Genomic DNA, 21812 nt, shown 5'->3' on the forward strand with positions numbered 1-21812 from the left:
AAAAAAATTGCTAAAAAACCCAGCTTTTATATGAGTTAAGCTCTGGAACTTTAAAAAAATCTTTATTTGATCACACTTTTTCCATGAAAACAAATAATTGTTCCTGTCCATTCTAGAACTATTAGCATAAACCCAGTGTGGTGTCACACTACCATCTGCCAATCTAATGAGTGTAGGTATTCCTTCATGTGCTCCTGTAATAATTATTGGGAAAAAAATGTGGTTTTCAATTACTCTTCATGTAATTTACCTATTGATATTGGGCAATACAAAAACTCATGTAGACAAAAATACCACAGCTATGAACAGATGTGCTAAAATATTAAAAGATGCAGGGTACCGATATGGAGATTTTCCAGTTAATACTATCTACTCCAAAACGTAAAGCTGTTAGGGATCTGTTTAGAGTAGCTGACTCATGTAGGAGAAGAGTGACAAACCATGCGTCATGGTGCGTTAGCAACAGATAACTGGATTATGGCTGTTACAATGACAATATTTATTGCCATAGTGTTTTTCTGGAAATAATCATTGAACAACCTATGGGGGGAAAACCCAAACAATACCTCCATCCCCAAAAAAACCACCAAACAATTAAAATGACAGAAAGGATAATTGTAACTATATAAACCATTACATTTAACATCTTAAATAATAACCACTTTTATTTCACACATTTGAGCTTAACAACATGTCTAATTCAAAAGAAGTGAATGAATCCCACATACCATACTTAGTGATGGGCATGACTGAACACAGTTGCATATGAAAGCAAAATTACATTTATACTTGTATATAGAATGGCCAGTAATATGTATGTTCCAATTTCTTTTGAGGTATGTTTGATATTTTGAAACATAATACCAGTTCATTACATTATACACCTTATTTTCTAATGACAAAGCTATAGAAGAAGGAAAGGATTTGGGGGAAAAGGGGAAATCAAAATTTTGATTTTAGTTCCAACAACAAAATGGTTACAGCCCCACTATTCCAAAAAATATTATTTCTTTTTTATGGGGAACACTTTCTAAACCCTCTACTAGCATAAGACACTATTGAAATACAGTTGGGATAGGCATGCTCCAAATAATCAACGACCAAATAAAAAAAATATTTTAATAGTGGTGTTAGTTTTCCTAAGTGACACAAAATTACCACATTGCCCATTACTAAACATGTTCCATAATCCATTAATTCAGATCCCAAGCCAATACACATGTACAGTGAAAACAGTGAGAGTAAGCCCAACACAGCCTGTTAGTGTGCAGCAAAGAAGGCAAGAGCTACAGAACATTATACGAAGTGAAGACTGAAGAAAACACAGCAACATCTTCTAGGTGTGAATATTGGAAACCTTTAATCCTGAAAATGTTTACTGAAAGAACAACGTTGAAAGCCAATCGTAAAAGCCTTGTTAAGTTTGCCTAGCATGCAGGAAAACATTTGTATTTGTTTGACATTCTTTCAGTGGGTAATTTTGTTTCTTTACCTTTTGAGGAATGGTATCATCAGGTGTCTCAGGAGGTTTACTTGAGAAGTCAGACTGAAAACAGGGCATTAAGTATAAACATATCAGAAAAAATCACTTTTGGGAAGAATGCCTGATGGTATGTTCTCCTCTTTGCGTGTACGTATAACTCCAACTAAGAGTGAAATATATTCACTATCTAAACTAGCCTAGTGTGGTCAGGACATTGCATTATTAATTGGTTTCATTCATAATTCTTAAATAAAACCTTGAATACTCATTTCTATATGATTAGGATTCTCTCAAGAAAAGAGCGACTTCCAAAATGAATATGGGGAACACATACCTTCTTTGAGAACCAATAATTGTCCGTGTTACAAAAGGGCACATGTACTTCTGCACATGGCCCACATGTGCATAAAAACACACTGATGCATATGTATTAGTATTTTCATGAGTGCAATTCAGGTGTGCACACTAATCTAAGTCAGTAGGCCTAGAGTTTGATCTATATTAATGGAATACAATATCCATTTTGCTCAGAATTACTGAAGTGGATGAGATAAATTACACTTCTCACCAAAATTTCTCAGTAATTTACAGTGGTGTAACAAGCCTCTAGAGGGCCACGGTGCAATAACAGATTAGGGAACTCCTTCCCAACTCCAGAATCTAAAATTTTGATTACATCCAACATCATGGTTCCTAGCATCCCCCACTTGCCCCACAACTCCCCTCCACCCCCCTCCAGCACTCCCCACAGCCCACCAACAACTCAGCTCCCAGACCCTCGCCCACCATCCTGGGAACTTCAGTGAGAGCCCAATTTGAGTGATGAGTGGCATTGCAAACTGGCGCATGTGGTTGCAGTGCCATTCAAGTTTGGCCTGCCCAGGTTCCAACACCACTCAAAATTTGGCTCAGCTGTCCCTGTGATGATGGAGGGGTGGCTGGGCCAAACCTGAATGGCGCTGCAACCCCTGCAGACCCTATCTCAATACCACTCAAATTTGGTCTGGCTGCCCCTCTGTTGTAAGGAGTGGTGGCAAGGTCAAATTTGAGTGAGTGGCACAGTGACCCCACGCATCAGGTGAAGTGCCGGAGCGCTGCTCCATCTTATTGGACCCCAGCATGACTGCAACACTTGCACTGTTTTAGTTATGCCACTGGTAATTTAATATGCATGAAAACTTTAAGAACGAATTCCTCATGCAATGTTTTGAAAATGTACCACTCTATGAAATTAATACTACTAACAGACCTATACCTTTTATTCCTAATATACTAAAACAATTTTTATTGTCCTTAATTCTGCAAGCCACAGATTTCTCCTTGTGTCCCTTTCCTTCCATTATGAATTTTCCACAATTCATAGCTTCTAATTCGTCTTCATTGCTATCGACTTCTCCCTTTTCCCATTTATTTAATATTATTAATTATTATTATTATTTTAAATTGGTTCTTTCACTTGCCCTCTAAGACTTACTGGATTTTTAACTAGCATAGTCTTCTTTTCAATTGTGAAATTGTTGCTTTTTAAGCATCTAGTAAAATGGTCCTAAACATTTTCCAATTATAATAGACACTTTTTGTTTACAGTCTCAACCAATTTGGTTAAATTGTATTCAGCTTTGTGAAACTGGCCTTTTAAAGCACCAAATGTGTATATATATTGCTGATTTGGACTTCACATTTATGATGTGTAAACAGCATGATCAAATTATGATCACTTGTACCTAAGTAACTACTAATTTTTATTTCTGTTACCAATTCCTCTTTACCTGTCCAGAGCTCTAATATAGAATTTGCCCAAGGTGGGTGCAACATTTTTTGCGTTAGGAATTTGTCATCTACAATTTTTTGAAATTCAAAGAGTGTCTTAGTATTGGTAGCATGAGATCTCCAGCATACATCATTTATATTGAAGTTCCTGTTACAACAGTTTTTTTCTGCTACACAATATAGACAGATGCTTAAGGAGTGGGTCATCCTGTTCTCTAGCGTCACTGGTGGTCTGTAGCAGACACCTAATAGTACCCCCGCTTGCACTTTATCTGTTCAAACATCAATCCATAAGCACTCAAGATAATTTGCTTCTGAGCTGTTAATGACTAGGAAAAACGTAGTATTATTTTTGACACAGAGCCGTTTCACTCTCTTTCTGCCCACTTGATCCCTCCCACATAGGTTATGGGCAGGATTTTTAACATTCCAATCATGCTAATCTTCCCACCAGTTTCAGTAATACCAACTAGACTGAATTCATGAATTGTGATGAGCATTTTTTTTAAACAAACACTGCACTTCAGAATAATAAGGCTTAAAAACTATTACAAACACTCAAATACTGTACACTTACCAGCAGATTTGTCTCTTGTTCAGTTTCTGGCATGTAAGGATACTGAATATAAAACATGTCATTTCGTACCATCTTCTTCCTCATTCTGCAGGGTCCCTCTGTCATCTCCAACATACATTTATCCAGATGGGAGCCAATGGGAGGACCCCACAAACCTCGCTCCCGTAATAGTTCATACTCAATTTGAGACCACTCTTCTGTCACATATTTTAATGCATTCTGCTGACGCTGTAAATACAAAGCGTTACAGGTTAACAACCAAGGCAAAACAACATTTCAAAAGACCTTCTGGTTTCAAAGAAATGACTGTGGTTAACCTACACAATACTATATAGTTAATAGAGAGCTTGATTTGAAGTTATAGTAGCAGCTCAATGCTATTTTAATTACATTTCCAGCAACAATTTATTATGGCCAAGGTTTATAGTGCATTTTTTGTCAGTGACAAATGGGCCTGCTTCTTTTTTCTTTTTTTAAATTAAGGCTACTTGTAAATGATAAACATACAAGATGCATAACATTATTGCAAGTATTCTGGAAAGGGCTTTGTTGAATGAAGAAATAAATTCTATTTTGAATCCCTTCTCTGACTGTTCATACATAAACATAATAAAGATATTACATTAACTATTAGCTCTATATTAATAGTTGGTTCCAAGTGGTTGTTCCTCTAGGAAGCTGTTTTCTCAAATTTAGAGCATGCTGCTCAGCAAGCGATCCTAACCATAAATGTGATTTGCTGGATGTTTGGCAGAAAATGCTAGGTTCTGTGATTTCATTTCAGGAGGAACAGATCTGGTAAACAGCTGCTACTGTCTATAGATACCATGATTAGAAACAACTGCTCTAAAATCTTGTTTCTGTTATAAAATGGAATACTATATGTATGGAATGTATGTATGTATGTACTACTAGTGCTACAAGACTGCAGAAATGTTAGGACAGGATACTCTGTCCCAAATGTCATAAGAATATTTCTAAATATTGGAGAAAAAATATTTTGAAATCTGCTCTAAATCATGTATCATTTCCTGTGGATCACATTACTTTTCTTGTGGGACGGCCACACTGCAAACCCCAAAGCTTACTTCAAAGATAATTAAAAACAACCTTTCAGCTGGAGTATGATGGGATGTTGCTTTTACCCATGAAGGAATTGCTTCGCTGGTTCATAGATGTTTAAGTACTGCAGACATCCTTACTGCAGATTATTTCATTTTTTAAAGCATCTACATGTAATTTATAACTTTAACTTCCCATCTGATGCTTTGAGTATTATTATAAATATTAAAGCAAAAACTGTAAACATTAAAATAACCAATATGTAATAAACTCATTGTCCATTACAGAGAAATATTTACCCACCAGTACAATCTCTAAAGTGATCCCATGTCCAATTGACTACGCTTTACATGTATCCACAAGTACCACCATTGCCATGCATGGTTTATATAAATAAGTCAATGTCTAGAAAACTATTTTCAGAGTATACCTTTTCTTTATTAAATTACATGAAAAGGGCAATGACTGCTACAACAAAAAGGTTTTCCTCATTAATGTACTGAAAGACTCATGCATCTCTTTTTAATTTGATGCACAAACCCATGCTAATAATGGGCAGTGGTTCAGAGGATAGGATGCCAGATTGGGAATCAGGAGGCCTAGGGTCTAGTCTCAGCTCTGCCACTGACCTGCTGGGTGACATCGGGCAAGTTGCTTCAGCTCTCTGTGCCTCCATTCTCTCTCTCTCTGTCACGTTGTCTGTCTTATCTGTTTCAACGTTAAGCTCTTTAGGACATGGACTCTTTTACTATGTGTTTGTACAGTGTCTTAGGGAGACAGTATATGCAGTTTAATAGGCTCATCTTAATTCTAATTAATTCCCTGGATACTCCCTTACCTCTTGATACTCTTTGTATTGCATGTCTACCAAGTCCCGAACCACTGCAATGTGAGTGAACATCCACTGGGAAATTTCCTAATCATAAACGAGACAGAACATATAGAAAGCAATTTTACAAAGGTAGATTTTTACTGCAAAATATATGGATAAAACACCTTAACTCTCATACAGATCAATTTCTTCTTAAAAATATATTAGATTGATTCCAAACCATTTAATACAACCATATTCTTTAGTTTACTTATGATCAATTTTCTGAACTAAACTAAACACATGCTGGTATTATTTAATGGTGATCTGCAAATACTTAGAAAACATCCCAGAAATACACCAAATACCAAAGGGTAGGGGGCATTAAACAAATAAATGAATTAAAACTTCAGTTAATTTAAAAAGAAAAAAGGTAACTTATGAATGGTGCCTGGTTTGCAGACTATGAAGACTGAAGACCTCTGTGTTCTATGGCTTTCTGCCAATGCATGACTCTTCACCCTGTTCAGTTTTTGGCCCCTCCTCCACTCTGGACATCTAGGGTTCCAGTTAGAACACCTGTGATGTTTTTTTCTGGTATGGCCACCTGTCCACCAGGAAATGGACTAGACCACCAATTCATTTCACACAGGCCACTGAACACCTACTAGGCAACCTAGGGTTCTACTCTTCCACACCATGCAGAACATGAGTAGCTCCAAAGGAAGTCAGATGGAGTTACTTTTATCCCGCAGGAAGAAAGAACCCATTAGCAACCTGCTAAAACAACCAGATACACATTTTTCTTCTGTTCTAACATCCAGACAAATTCATGATCATTGAAGAGATACCATAGCATACACTACACTGGTGACAGCAAACAACAATGGTGCTGCTGGTTATCGTGAGGCTGAGTGGGTTTTTAAATGTATTTTATTTTAATTAAAAAAAAAAAACCCCAACAACGCTGTGCTGTTTTGTAAAGTTAAAATCTTTTTAATATATTCTATGGTTGAGGTGCTTCAGAAGTCAACAATTTTATTGTGACATATACAGGGGGATATCATCTTTTATTGAGTTGTATTCTGTAGTAAAGAAAATACTGCTGGACAGTGTAATGCTTTTTAAAGGAAACCTACTGTCAAACTTCACTAAACCATACAACACTGTTAAAAACCCAAGCACCCACCTTACTTCCATGGGTTGGCTCCAGTTTACTACAGCTGGATTTTGCAAATTGGGATGATGTAACATTACCGGTTTAGGACCCAATCTACTGAAGCCCTCAAGCACAGGTGTAACTTAAAGCATGTAAGCAGTTCCATTGACTACAATGGAATAACTTGCTGCTTAAAGTGGCTTACTAGCGTGCCTTATGGAGCAGGAGTGAACAAGTCTGGATATTCAGAAAGGGGGGAAAAAGGTACTTTTTTCTCCTCTATCCCTTGCTACTTGGGGCATTCATCACATACAGTGAAGTGTGAAATTGCTGGATTTTTCTCCCAAGTATTTACAGGTGACCTTTAATAAAACAATACAAATTACCTGCGTAGAGAGATTATGTTTGTTGAGCCCACTCTCCTTTCGGTTTCTTCTTGATCCAGTTAACTTGGAAAGGCCAAACCCACTGCTGACCCGTGAAAGCTTTGATTGTGTGGTTGGAACTAACGATTCCCCTCTACTGATACATTTCTTCTCATGGGCTATATTAAAGAGAGCGCTGATGTTATTTTTCTGATAGAATTACCACTTTACTTAGCTAAGCACGATTCCCCCTTTTCTTAAAATTAAAAAAATGACCAACAATTTTCATATACAATTAGATAGCGTTAACCATGAGTCAACGAGGTTCTTAACGAGTAGAACAACCGCCTTAAAGCATGATGGATCCACATAGAATCCTGAACTCTGGGGTAGGTTTTGTTCTATGCATTTATGTTCACCGTACCCAGGGACCTCTCTCAGTTTGTTCTTGACAAACATTTATACCATGGAAGAGAAATTCATTACAGAGCTCTTTCCATTTACCCCCCACCCTTCCCCCCCAAATCTGAAAATCTGGCTTTCCTGTTGGCATTCCATTCTGTCCTGAAACATGATACGAGTTCCCCACACAGCTATTTCTACTTATCATACCTAATTCCATCCAAGTGTGGAAATATGGCACAGAAAGGTATTGCTAAACTAACAAGTTTTCTCAAACTTTACTATAACACATGTTCAAGGCAAATTATGAAGAAACAATCAAGAGTCTGTCTAGCAATAAGAGAAAGAGATTTCTAGATGAAATTGGTTTAAAAATAGAAATGGTGCATTTTGAAATTAAATTTGTGGAACAGATGCAGCTATTTTTTTCCTTTCTTTCAGAAATTTATCATTTAGGAGACAGCAAAAGTAGAATAATCAATTGTGTATTCAGTATCAATTTGAAGACTCCCAGGTAAAAATAATGGAGGTATGCCAAAATATTTTTCCATCTCATTTTCATTATGCTTATTTGTACCTCTCTTGAAGGAGTGGAGAGCATTTCCAAGAAGGCTTGTTTTGGGAGTCAGAAACCAAAAGGTAAGCTACAGAGCTGACAAGTTTCATTCTCTCTTTCACATTATAAACAATGGAAATAAGTACTAAGGAATGCTTCTAACAGATTTTGGATAGGCTGGGGCTATCAAAATATAAATAGCATATTTATATTGTGGCAATCCCCAATAAGCTGCTTTCTAAACACAGACAAAAACACACAGCCCTCTGCCCCGAAGATTTTGAGAATAGAAACTGACAGCTCAGCTGCAGTTCTCAAACACTTTCCTCATACTTTTGTTGCTTTTACTTTTATGGAACCTACATCAATTCACAAATATTTTCAATGCGTAGAACAGGTATGATTGTTACACACATAAGGTACCGGACACAAAACCAGAAAAGCAAGGAAATGAGAATTGAACCCACTTAACAGTGCACAGCTTCTTGTACTCTACCCACAGGCACAGACCTTATAACTACTGTACAGCACAGTCTACACACCCTTAACCATGCCCCCGAAGGTTGCCAGCCATCCAACACTCCTTTTATCAAACTACCCTCAAAACACACCAATTAACAACAACTAGTGTTACAATGGGGTAGCATGATGGAGGGGCTGTGCACGCAGGAGGGATGCTGAGGGAGTAGTCTGATGCTGAGGTTGGTATCCATAGGGGCCAGGGCTGGACTAAGGAAATATGGTGCTTAGACATACCATGACACTGTCCCCTCTGACGCCCCAAAACTGTACCGTGGTTCTGCCAACTCCCACCTGAAGTGAAGATGACAGATGCCTCCTTTTCCTCTGGGAGTCAAGGGCCAGCATGAGGTCAGCTTTCCCTCCCCCAAAAAGGAGCAACAGGGACCATCTCCCCTTGAGAGTAGCAGCAGGGGTCCCCTTCATCTCCCCGGAATAGGGAGGGGTGGCAGCAGGCTGGGCCAGACCCAGCAGCCAAGACACACTTGTATGGGTAGGATGTGGGCCACCCGGGGAGTCCTCTGTTGAGGTGGCATTGGTAGAGTTTCCCAGAGCTGTGGATGCACTTGGGATGCACCCCTCAACCTCTGAGATGCACATCTCCTTGAACCACTGTTTCAGGTGGTCTGCAGACTCAGGCAGAACACTGTTTCAGATATGCTTGGCTTGTGTTATCAAGCTTTTCCTGAAACTAGAAACTTATTTTTAATTTTAAATAAATGGAATCCTAGATTCTGACTTAATCACATGTCTGCAGGAGCTGGAGCCTAAGCACAGGTTTATAGTGTCTATGCCTTAACTCAGCCATGCTATGAAGGTTGAGTTCAGGCTCTGGTGTAAGGTCTGTAGTGTACTGTAATAGCAACGAGTCCTGTGTCTACACATGGAGGAATAGATGATGCATACTGTTAAGTAGCTTATTTTTTATTTTCCTTGATTTTATCGTTTTGCATCATATGTTATGTGCATTGCTACCTTAACCACGGAAAGTCTGTCCTACCCAGGGCTGTCTCAATAATGGAGCTCTGATTACCAAGGGAGCTTTGCCTGCCCCCTTCTTCTTACTGCTGTAGATTTTAGGAGGTGAGATATGGTGAAAGAGAGAGAACTGGGGGTTGTGGCAGGGAAACAAAGAAAGGTGAAAGAAGCAATATTGCCAAATCTAAAAATCATGTATTAGGCCCCCTGAAATCATGAAATTGACAAAAAAAAAAAAATAAAAAAAAAAGATCAGCAGCTTTAAAAGTACTATCACCACCACTCCACTTTTGTTGTTTGCTGTCTGATTTTTGAGCCATTGGGGGAAGCAACTACCAAACGTGATCATTTCAGGTTCAATATTCAACCTTAAATTCAGAAATATGTGATCCTGCCTGTTAGTTTCTTGAAGGGGACTCCACTTACCCTCTCCTGACACCGAGCTTTGGGGAGCTGCCATTTTATCCCTCTTCATCCCCTCTCCACCAGCCTGTCTCCCTCCTAATCCTTCCTGCCTTTTCCTTGTATGTCCCATTCTTCCTCTCAGGCTTCTACATACAGCCTCCTGTCTACCCTGTTTTCTTTTCAAAAACTACCTATTGAGATGGATCTACTGAAGATTTACCTCTGACAATTTTTGCGTAAACACTCAATTTCCACAACGAAAGCCCAGCCAGATGTAGAAAACCAAGAATTTTAAGATTATTTCAGAAAGCCACCTTAATTATAGAGTCTCAACCAACCTCTCCATAATTAGTTTTTAATGCCTGCCATTTATCATTTTAAAAATTAAAGTGATAGCATGGACTAATCAAGACAAAATGTTAATGAAAGTTTTGGCTGGGTTACAAAGTATTGCGAATGGCAAGGTGTGATGGAAAAAGTGAGGAAAAGAACCATGCAAACCGTTTTTACACCATGTCTGTCATCAAGGCCAGGTTACACTATACCATATTGGTACACAAGGAGTATTTGTCCATTTTTCCGCATCTTAACTGATTTCGCAACCATATTTAATATTCTCTGTTTCGAAAAGACCTAACTAAATTGTGAAAATTTAGCATTGAAATGAATGAGTGGGAGCTTGGACTCACACTGTCCTTTCTGGGATGCTAACAGGAACCTACTGCTAATCTAGATTGTTGTCCCGAAATTCCACTGGTCACTTGTTTCTTTTCAAATGTGAATAAACAATAACCCATAGAGATTAACCTTGTCCAATAAAACAAATGTGAAACCAGCAAATAGTTCAGTGCTATTGGCTTCAGATGCCTCTTTCAGTCTGCAGTTATAGCACCGTGATACAATGCTGAAGATATTTTAATTCCTATTAATACCCCAACCTTTGTTTAATTCCCCATCCTTGTTTAGTGAACATCTAACACAGGAACAGTAGCGTCAGAGTTGCTGACAATGTGACTTACTGATAGTCAGGACCCAGACTTGCCTCAAATGATATTTTTGCAAAAATTATACTGGAATAAATTTTATGAAAACAATTCTGTAGATAAGAGTTATAACTAATGAGTATTAGTTATACTGGTATATTCCAGTATTATTCTGGAATGCACAGAATAATAACCATTGCTCTAGTTCTAGAACAGAAATCACCTTATAAGAAATAGTGATAAAGGATAAGAATATAATTAATGCCAGTCAACATGGTTTTATGGAAAACAGGTCTTCTCAAACAGACTTGATTTCAGTCTTTGAGGAGAATACAAGTAAATGTAATATATTTACACTTCTATAGGGATTTAAAGCAAAGTGGATTAAGAATTTGCCAACTGCCAGATCTCAAAGTAGCCTTCAATGGGAATCATCACCCAATGGGAGTGTTTCTAGTGGGGTTCTGCCAGGATTAATATTAGGCTTACATTTTTTCACATTTTCACCAATGATTTGGAAACAGAAAATCACTGCTGACAAAATTTGAGGACGACAAAGATTGGCAAAAAATAACCACGAGGACAGATTACTCATACAAAGAGACCTGAATCACCTAGTAAACTAGGTCCATTGAAACAAAATGTGTTTTAATAAAGTTATACATCAAGGAACAAGAAATGCAGGCCATATCTACAGAATAGAGATCTGTATCATAGAAGGTAGTGACTCTGAACAGGATTTAGGAGTTATACTGGACAAGCAAATCAACATGAGCTCCCAGCATGATGCTGTGGCAAAAAGGGCTAATGCAACCCTTGGATTTATAAACAGGGGAGTAATGAGCAGGAAAGGGGAGGTGATTTCACCTCTGTCTGTGGTACCGGTGAGACTGATAATGGAATATTACATGTAGTTCTGGTGTTCGCATTTTAAGAACGATGTTGAAAAACTGGAGAGGGTGCATAAGAGAGCAACAAAAATGATTCAGGGGCTGGAGAAAATGCCTTACTGTGAGACTTAAAGGAGCTCAAAGGTTTAGCTTATCAAAAGAAATCTTGAGAGGTGACTTCATCAAAAAAGAAGAAAATTTTCTCAAGGGAAGAAAACACCTGATACTAAAGGGCTCTAATCTAGCAGAGAAAGGCATAACAAGAACCAGTGGCTGAAAGCTTCACCAGGACAAATTCAAATGGGAAATAAAGTACCACGTTTTAGCAGTGAGGATGATTAATCACTGGAACAAACTACCGAGAGAAATGGTGGATTCTCCATTTCTTGATGTTTTCAGGTCAAGATTGGATGCCTTTATGGAAGATATGCTTTAACCAAACACAAGTTATGCTTTGGTCAAACAAAAGTTATTGGGCTCAGTACAGGGGTAACTGCATGAAACTTAATGGCCTGTGATCATATTAGATAATCTAATGGTCCCTTCTGACTGTAAACTCTACAAATCTAGGAATTTAGGATGTTTTTGCTGCCACAAGTACAGGATAAGTGCATTATTCACAAAAGGTGGACGTATGACAAATGAGTTGTACAGGTCTTCCCAAACAAGAGAGAATAAATTTTTTAACCCATGCTATCATATTTTATTTATGCTACAAGTGCATATTATTTTGTCTCTCTTTTATTGCTAAATATCTGTTTGTGTAATGGTCTGCAATTTGTACCATGGTTTGAGAAACATATGCCAGTTTGTTACGCAGAGGTGTTGGTGTGATTGTAGTTATATCTGCCAATAAGTGCTATAACGTATATACGGAACACAAACTTCCTAAATTCATTATTAAGGTTACAAAACACATGAGACTGAACATCTGGTGTAGAAGATAACAGACCAATTTGATATTTTTTGGAATACTATATCTTCACATTTATTCTTACCCAAGTGATTTTGCCAGCATTTTAAACTTGCTTCTTCAATAAAAGGTCTTGCTACAACTATATCCACATGGCCACGGTCATTGACAGGTAGTGTGACTTTGAATACCTCTTCTAAAACTTGTTTCTTACTGTGAATCAGCTCTGTCCATACTCTGTTTATGGCTTTTAAAAGAAGCTGGCGACCTAAACAAGGTAAAAAGATCATAAATAATTTCCGACCACATTTTGGCAGTTTTACAGTAAGTATTAATGAGCTGAGTGACTAATTCATACAAAAATATATATATGACAAAGAAGGCTTTGTATTCCCCACATGCAGAATGTCTTTTTCCTCAAATTCTTTGCATTTGACCAATTTTTTTTGACAAATTTTCTCCTTCCATAGATTGGTTATCACAAACACTTCTCTCTGAGTAGTCAGCATTCCAGCTGTGTTGATTTAGTTGTGTTTTTTTCAGGTAAGTCACACAGCATTGCTTCTGTTTCCTGATTGGATGAGTGAGTCAACAAGTCCACTGCAAATATACTGACATGCGTATTCAAAATCTGGTTTCCAGAAATTCTTGCACATGTAACTTTTAAATTGACATTCACTCTGTTAACCTTGAACTCATAACTGTTTGTGGGAAGCAAAACACAATCAGGCACAAACACAACCAAAGAACATTCATGTGACAACTCAAAAAAAATTATTTACAATATTTGTTCAAAGAAAAGGAGTACTTGTGGCACCTTAGAGACTAACCAATTTATTTGAGCATGAGCTTTCGTGAGAGCTGTAGCTCACGAAAGCTCATGCTCAAATAAATTGGTTAGTCTCTAAGGTGCCACAAGTACTCCTTTTCTTTTTGCGAATACAGACTAACACGGCTGTTCCTCTGAAACCTGTCAATATTTGTTCAGCGCATTCAATACCTATAATCAATCTGGGACTCAGTCTTGTTTTCTGAATCATGTCTTCCTTTCCACATTAAGTATTATCTTAATTTCATACTTTTATCTCCTCCTCAAACTGGCCCCCAAGTGAGGGAGGTAGCTTACATTTTGAGACTGTGGCAGTATATTTCTGGTTTTATTAGTAGTGATACAATGTTCTAGTTGAAGGCTGCTGCCTACATTCTGCCTATGAAAGCTACCAATGAAGAACACTGAACTGGTATATCATCAGTAGCATGAGTGGGATTAACTGAGCTCCCAACGAGACTTTCTTCACTAGTATTACATCTCATCACCATTAGTCTGTGTGATTGAGTATTCTGTGCCCTTAAGATATTCCAAAAAGAAAAGGAGTACTTGTGGCACCTTAGAGACTAACCAATTTATTTGAGCATGAGCTTTCGTGAGCTCACTTCATCGGATGCATACGGTGGAAACTGCAGTAGACATTATATACACACAGAGACCATGAAACAATACCCCCTCCCACCCCACTGTCCTGATGGTAATCTCTTCACAATGTGTATGATAATCAAGGTGGGTCATTTCCAGAGAGTGGTCACTTTGGATGAGCTATTACCAGCAGGAGAGTGACAGGTTTCAGAGTAACAGCCGTGTTAGTCTGTATTCGCAAAAAGAAAAGGAGTACTTGTGGCACCCCAGAGACCAACCAATCCACTTGAGCACGAGCCCTCGCGAGCCACAGCCCACCCCATCAGATGCATGCATCTGATGAAGTGAGCTGTAGCCCACGAAAGCCCACGCTCAAACAAACTGGCCAGTCTCTAAGGTGCCACAAGTACTCCCCCTCTTTCAGCAGGAGAGTGAGTTTGTGTGTGTATGGGGGTGGGGGGTGAGAAAACCCGGACCTGCATAGGTCCCCTCCTAGTGCTGGTTCACATAACAGTAATGGGTTGTCATCCTCTATCAGTTACTCCAATAGTTCAAGTGGCACAGGTCCGGGTTTTCTCACCCCCCAACCCCACCCCCATACACACACAAACTCACTCTCCTGCTGAAAGAGGGGGAGTACTTGTGGCACCTTAGAGACTGGCCAGTTTGTTTGAGCGTGGGCTTTCGTGGGCTACAGCTCACTTCATCAGATGCATGCATCTGATGGAGTGGGCTGTGGCTCGCGAGGGCTCGTGCTCAAGTGGATTGGTTGGTCTCTGGGGTGCCACAAGTACTCCTTTTCTTTTTGCGAATACAGACTAACACGGCTGTTACTCTGAAACCTGTCACTCTCCTGCTGGTAATAGCTCATCCAAAGTGACCACTCTCTGGAAATGACCCACCTTGATTATCATACACATTGTGAAGAGATTACCATCAGGACAGTGGGGTGGGAGGGGGTATTGTTTCATGGTCTCTGTGTGTATATAATGTCTACTGCAGTTTCCACAGTATGCATCCGATGAAGTGAGCTGTAGCTCACGAAAGCTCATGCTCAAATAAATTGGTTAGTCTCTAAGGTGCCACAAGTACTCCTTTTCTTTTTGCGAATACAGACTAACACGGCTGTTCCTCTGAAACCTAAGATATTCCAGGGCATAAGAAAGATGACAAAAAAGAATCATTAAGGACTTAAACTCCTCCCATTTTAAAATAATGCTTTAAGTGATATGGAGCAAGCATATTTGGAAAGGGTTTGGTTAACTGGGAAGAGACAGGACAGGGGAGGGTTGGACGGGACACAGAAGAAGTGGTCAATTCCCTTTGAAACCTAGAATGGAACTCAAGATTCCAGAATTTCACCATTTCTCCACTGTCAGCAAAGAATTATGAAACCCACTGGGTAAAGTGTGTGTGTTTCCATCCCCTCCTAGTGCTGGTTCACATAACAGTAATGGGTTGTCATCCTCTATCAGTTACTCCAATAGTTCAAGTGGCACAGGTATGTGTGGTGGATATAAAGGTTCCAACCCTGATGATGAAGCATGTGGATGTCAGTGTGATGCCACATAACTGAAAATACAAATTCAGTCTCCTTTTTTAAAAAGCTAGCAAATTACACCAAAAAAATCCTTAAGTTAAAAGAACATTACTAAGCTTGTAACGTCAAGCACTCAAAAATTAGGAAATGCCACTATTAAGAGTGCCTGTGCAACCTCAGTTCAGCCCCTTTGTGCATAAGCACTTTGATACCGTCTTTGATTACATGATCACACACTTTTATTTCCATAGGACTCCTGCTTTATTCAATGCATAGTACGGATCTGCTCTGGAGAGGAGTCAGAGCTGTGTTAGTAAAGGAGGCTGTTGCCTATAAGTCCCCTGCCTCATTTGTTGTACAAGTTGAAAGGTGTGTAGAGAAGGAGGCAAGGGATTGCAGGAAGAAAAAGGATAATCTCATGGTGAAGGCCGTTGAATGCTACCCTGGACAACTGGATTCTATACCTGCCTCTGACATGGAGATCCAGTGTGACACTACGCAAGTAACTTGCATCAAACTTTTCCACAGGAAATCACTGATTATGCATTTCTTATTTTCTCAGTGCCTGATTTGAGACCCTGGGGTCTGATGTGCTGAGCATTCAGAACAGCAATGGAAGCTGTGCTTTGAACATATGGAATTCAGGTTGTAGGTGTCTCAAAAGGGCCACCAAAAATTAATGGAAACTTCTGACCTTAGTCTCTCTATGCCTCAGCTCCCCAACCTGTAAAATGGGGATAATACCCCTTAGTCTCACAGAGATGTTGGGAAAAAGAAAGGTTACTTACCTTATAGTAACTGGAATTCTTCAAGCTGTGTGGTCCCTCTGGGTATTCACTGTGGGAACGCATATGCTCCTGCACCCAGAATATTAGCGTCCATTGGTCCACACGTGTGCCTCCTCATACTTTCAGCCGAGGACATAAAAGACAGTGTGAACCAACCACCTCTCCAATTCTGACTCTGCCATGAATCACGTGATGATGCGAGCAGAGGGGAAGGAAGGCAGGTCATGAATATTCATAGGGATCATACATCTTGAAGAGTTACTGTAAGGTAAGTAATTTTTCTTTCTTCTTTGATTGCTGGGCCTATAGATATTCACTGTGGGTAACTCCCAAGCAGTATTTGTTGAGAATCAGGGTGCAAGGAAGCATGCTGTACCACAAAGTGGGGGATCACTAAGGCCAAGGACACTCCCTCCCAGCCAAAGCTTGGACTAGTGCGTAATATCTGGTGACGTTGCGTATGGAGCCTCAGCTAGCTGCTCTGCCTATCTCTGAGAGGGGGATTTTCTGTAAGGAGGCTATTGATGCTGCTTCAGCTCTCATAGAATGGGCCTTGACAATTTGAGGAGGATGGGGTTTCATGAGATCATAGCAAAGGATGATGCAGGAGGAAATCCACTTAGAGACCCTTTGGCAAGAGATAGCTTTCTAATGGTGACAGACGACCTTAGGGACTTCCGAAAGGGAGCCGTTCCATGCTGTTAGAAGGCTACAGCCCTGCACATGTGCAAGGAATGGAGCCTTGTCTCTTCCATGTTGTGGTGAGGCTTGGGTAAAACACTGGAATGTGAACAGTCTGGTTTAGGTGAATCTCAGAAGGAACATTCAGTAGGAACTCTGGATGGAGTTAGAAAGAAACCTTGTGAACAGCTGCAAAAAGGTAGATCCACCATAAGGATCCCAAGCTCTCCAACCCTTCTAGCAGAGGTAACTGCCATCAAGAAGGCGATTTTCAAAGAAAAGTGAAGGAGAGAACTGGAGGCCCAGGGTTCAAATGGTGGTTTCATGAGTGCAGAGAGGAAGAGGTTCAGATCCCAGACAGGGACTTGTTTTGAAACTGGAGAGAATGTCCTTATGATCCCTTCAGTCACTCTGCAGTAATACGGTGAATAAAGACTGAGTAGCCCTCCACCTGGGGCTGGGAAGTGCTGACGGCTGTCAAATGTACCTGTGGGGAAGCTGACTGATAAGCCGGTTATCTTGAGTGAGAGAAGATACTCCAGAATGACAGGAATGCCCAGTGCCACTGCATGTAAGTGATGCTGCTGACAACAAAGGGAGAATTGTTTCCACTTTGCAGAGTAGCATTTCCACGTAGAGGGTCTCCTGTTGGTATTGAGGATGGACTGAACTCCCCCATAGCATGCTCTCTATGCATGCAGCCCATCAACAATGATGTTGTCAGATGTAGAGATGTTGCGCTTCAATGTTCTCTCATTCTGGGAAAGCAGGTTCCAGAATGGTGGCAGGTAGACACATGGGTGAGAGGCTAGCTGTAGTATGGCAGTCAACCAGATTTGCCTCAGTCACCAAGGCACCATAAGGATCACTATCGAGTTTGATCTTCCTGAATACACAAGGAAGCGAAGGTATGGGAGGGAAGGCATACATCAGTGGTTCTGACCACTGCACCAGGAAGACGTCCCTTCTGATAATGAGGCCTTGGGCTGGCTGGGAACAGTACGCAAGGTGCTTTTTGTTGTCTCAGGATGCAAAGAGATCCCAAGATGGGAACATTCACTGTTGGAAGATATGCTGTGCTATTGATGGGTGATGTTCCCACTCATGCTCTGTTTGCGAAGGCTGCTGAGACTGTCCACCAGTGAATTCATCACTCCTGAGATGTGTACTGCTCAAAGGGTGATTCCTTGCCTGATGCACCAGTTCCAGAGGTAGACCACTTCTCTGCAAAGTGGGGTGGATCTTGCTCCTACCTGCTTGTTTATATAATAGAAGAGGTCCATACTGTCTGATTTGACCTCTAAGTGGGTGGATTGAATGATGGGTAGAAATGTCTTGCATACCTTATGAATTGCTCAAAGCTTGAGTAGGTTGATATGTAGCTTGGATTCCTGAGGCGATCAGAAGCCTTGGCCTGTTTGGCTGTCAAGATGTGCTCCCCATCCTAGTAGGGAGGCATCCGAGATGACTGCATATGTAGAAATGAAAGGGAACCCCATGCATACTTTGTCCTGGTTGTCCCAGCAGGTGAGAGATGTCAACATGTCCCAAGGAAGAGAAACTTTCTTGTCCAAGGAGTCCCTTTTTGAGGCACAGACTGACAATAACCAGATTGAAGGCATTGTAAGTACAATGACATAAGCATACACCACCATGTGGCTCAACAGGAACAGGTAGAATAGGGCTGTAAGTCTGAGGTGAAGCTGGTCAATGAGAGCCCTCATAGCAAGGAACTGTTCCTGAGGTAAGTAAGCTCTCACTATGTCTGAATTCAAGTTCACCCCAATGAATTCTATGGTTTGTCTGGTGTGAACATGGACTTGCCTAAATTGGCTTGCACTGCAAGTGACTGAAAGAGTGAAAATGAGATGGTGGATGTTGCATGTACCTCCTGGTATAACTGACCAGCGAACAGCCCGGTCATCCAGGAAAGGAAATACTGGTCTTCCTTGTCTGTGCAGGTAAGTGGCCACCACTGCAATAACTTTTGTAAATACCCCGGGGCAGCCAAGAGGTTGAAAGGGAGCACGCTGTAGTGAAAGTGTTCTTGGCTCACTACGAAGGACAGAAATCTTCTGTGAGCAGGGTGAACGTCCACATGAAAATATGTCTTTCCAATTGAGGGCTATATACCAATTGCCTGAATTGATGGAGAGCATTATAGAGGCCAGAGTGGTCAGGTATTCTGAACTTTGAGTATTGTATGAAGAAATTTGATTGTCTGAAGTCCAGAATGGCGCTCCAGCCACCTTTCTTTCTAGGAATGAGGAAGTACCTAGAATAAAAAGAAAGGGAGTACTTGTGGCATCTTAGAGACTAACAAATTTATCAGAGCATAAGCTTTCGTGAGCTACAGCTCACTTCATCGGATGCTCACGAAAGCTTATGCCCTAATAAATTTGTTAGTCTCCAAGGTGCCACAAGTACTCCTTTTCCTTTTACGGATACAGACTAACACGGCTGCTACTCTGATACCTAAAATAAAAGTCCATCCTTATGTGAGAGGGTGGTATATAGTCTCTACTGCCCCCAGTTGAAAAAGACAAAGACAGTCTGCCTCCCATTTCAGAATCCTCTCATGAGAGTGGTCTCTGAAAAGGGACAAGGAAGGTTTTTGTCTTTTTTTTGGAAGGTAGGGGGAGGGGAGAGGAGGGAGCCATTTTAGCATATAGCTATTTCATAGAACGTTCAGGACCCACTTGTCCATTGTAATAGCATGTCACACCAGGAGAAAGGGTGTGACAGTGGGCAAGGGAGACTGGCTGTCAACCCATAAATGTCTCATCTAAACAACTTTCTAAGACGTGGCTGCGAAGTGGAGGACAGGGGTTCAGGATGGTTCTTGGAGGTTCATACATTATCAGTAGGAAGACAGCAGCAGTCAATGCCAAGGGAGATGAGGCCTGGGTATTTTCTACAGGGTACCGGAGTATAAATAGCCAGAGAGATGAAGATAGCTTGTGAATCTTAGAGAGTATGGAGCAACTCATTGGTTTGGTTACTAAAGAGGTTGCTGCTATCAAAGGGAAAGCCCTCAGTGGTGGTCTGGACCTTTTTGGAGATCCCAGAGGTCTGCAGCCATGAAGCTGTCTCGTGGATTATTGAGGTAACCAGTGAGCCTATTACTGTGTCAAGGGATGCCTGAAGGGAACAACTTACTGCTCGCATTTCTTCCTCCAGAATGGCCTGAAAGTTAGGCCTGCATTCCTGAGGAAGTTTGTTCATGAACTCTAAAAGCTTGTTATAATTCAAGAGGCCATATTTCAACATCAAAGCTTGGAAGTTTGCTGTTCAGAATGAAGTGAGCTGTAGCTCACAAAAGCTTATGCTCAGATAAATTTGTTAGTCTCTAAGGTGCCACAAGTACTCCTTTTCTTTTTTTTGAAGAAAATAGATTCATTTGGAGTATGGAAAATGAAAATACGTCATTTGGCATTTTTATCTGGTGGAGTGGATTTGGGTTGGTGTAGCTGGCTTCTTTTATAACTGCCTGGACTGCTAGGGAATTGGAATTAGGGTGGGAAAACAGGAATTCCACTCCTCGGGTGGCAACAAAGTAATGTTTTTCAGCCCTCTGCGGGATCTGGGCTCAGGTGGCAGGAGTGTGCCCGATCACTCTGGCAGGTTCCATGATGGCCTCTTTAAACAGGAATACCACTTTGGAGGGCACTGTAGCCTGAAGGACATTCAGGAACTTATGTGCCAGATCCTGGATCTCCTCTAGTGGAAACCGGAGAGCATCTGCAATTCTCCTGAAATGATCCTGGTACTGTTTAAAATCATCTGGGTGTAAGAGGGAGGCTGGTGATACTGCCTCATACGCAGAGAATGAAGAAAATCAATCTGGTAACTCTGGTGGTATTGGCGGTTCTGGCTCATCCTCCTCCATCAGCTGTTTCTGTGGGGGCCACGGTTGTTTACCTGGTGTTAAACACTTCTAGGTGCAGAATGTTGGGTCCCATATTTTGGTGAAAGTAGTAAGGGTCCCAAAGACCCCAATAAGAATGATGGGATGAGTCACAGGGATTCGGAGTTGGACCTCACAATGGAGATCATTGGTCCTTGGGTCAGAATTACTGATGGTGGGGATGAAAGGGAAGGAGAGTGGTTCTCAAAGCCTCATCTGGGCTGATGGCTCTCTGTTGGGTATCTGGAGAGACCATCAGTACTGGCTCATTTGCAACTGATGAATAGGACTCCTCACATTCCAATGGTGGGGCTGCTGGATCTAGTTCCAGCTGACTGGGACTACAGACAGATGGAAAGTGAAGTGGATGAGGCTGATCCTCCTGTTCCTAGTACTAGCATTGCTGGGGAGAGGACCTTCTGCAGCAGGATTGATTCTAAGAGAATCAGAGTCTCTGGGTCCACATACATAGATAAGTCCTCCAGGACAGCATAGTGAGGACCTCTCTGAGTGAACTGCCCATAGTCTTGTGCTTTGTCTGGACTGTATATGCCTTCTTGAAGCTGGAGGATCTGTATGGGGGAAGTACTGTCAGAGCAGGGGGAAATG

At 40.7% G+C, this 21812-nt stretch overlaps 1 protein-coding gene across 6 annotated transcripts in view; it reads right to left on the minus strand.

The window, feature by feature from the left end:
- The window catches only part of WDFY3 (WD repeat and FYVE domain containing 3), a 306761-nt gene that overhangs the window by 45966 nt on the left and 238983 nt on the right, over positions 1-21812 (minus strand). For 5 of the 6 annotated variants that reach the window (XM_075127477.1, XM_048848044.2, XM_048848041.2 and 2 more), the window contains 5 exons: positions 12959-13141; positions 7249-7406; positions 5731-5808; positions 3831-4058; positions 1493-1546 (listed from right to left, as the gene is read on the minus strand). In XM_075127477.1, coding sequence (XP_074983578.1) covers positions 1493-1546; positions 3831-4058; positions 5731-5808; positions 7249-7406; positions 12959-13141 — 701 coding nt within the window. The remainder of the gene's footprint in view (positions 1-1492; positions 1547-3830; positions 4059-5730; positions 5809-7248; positions 7407-12958; positions 13142-21812) is intronic. The other variant, XM_048848045.2, reaches the window with a different exon arrangement.

The sequence above is a fragment of the Caretta caretta genome, chromosome 4, assembly GCF_965140235.1.
Source record: "Caretta caretta isolate rCarCar2 chromosome 4, rCarCar1.hap1, whole genome shotgun sequence".
In the NCBI taxonomy this organism is placed as follows: Eukaryota; Metazoa; Chordata; order Testudines; family Cheloniidae; genus Caretta; species Caretta caretta.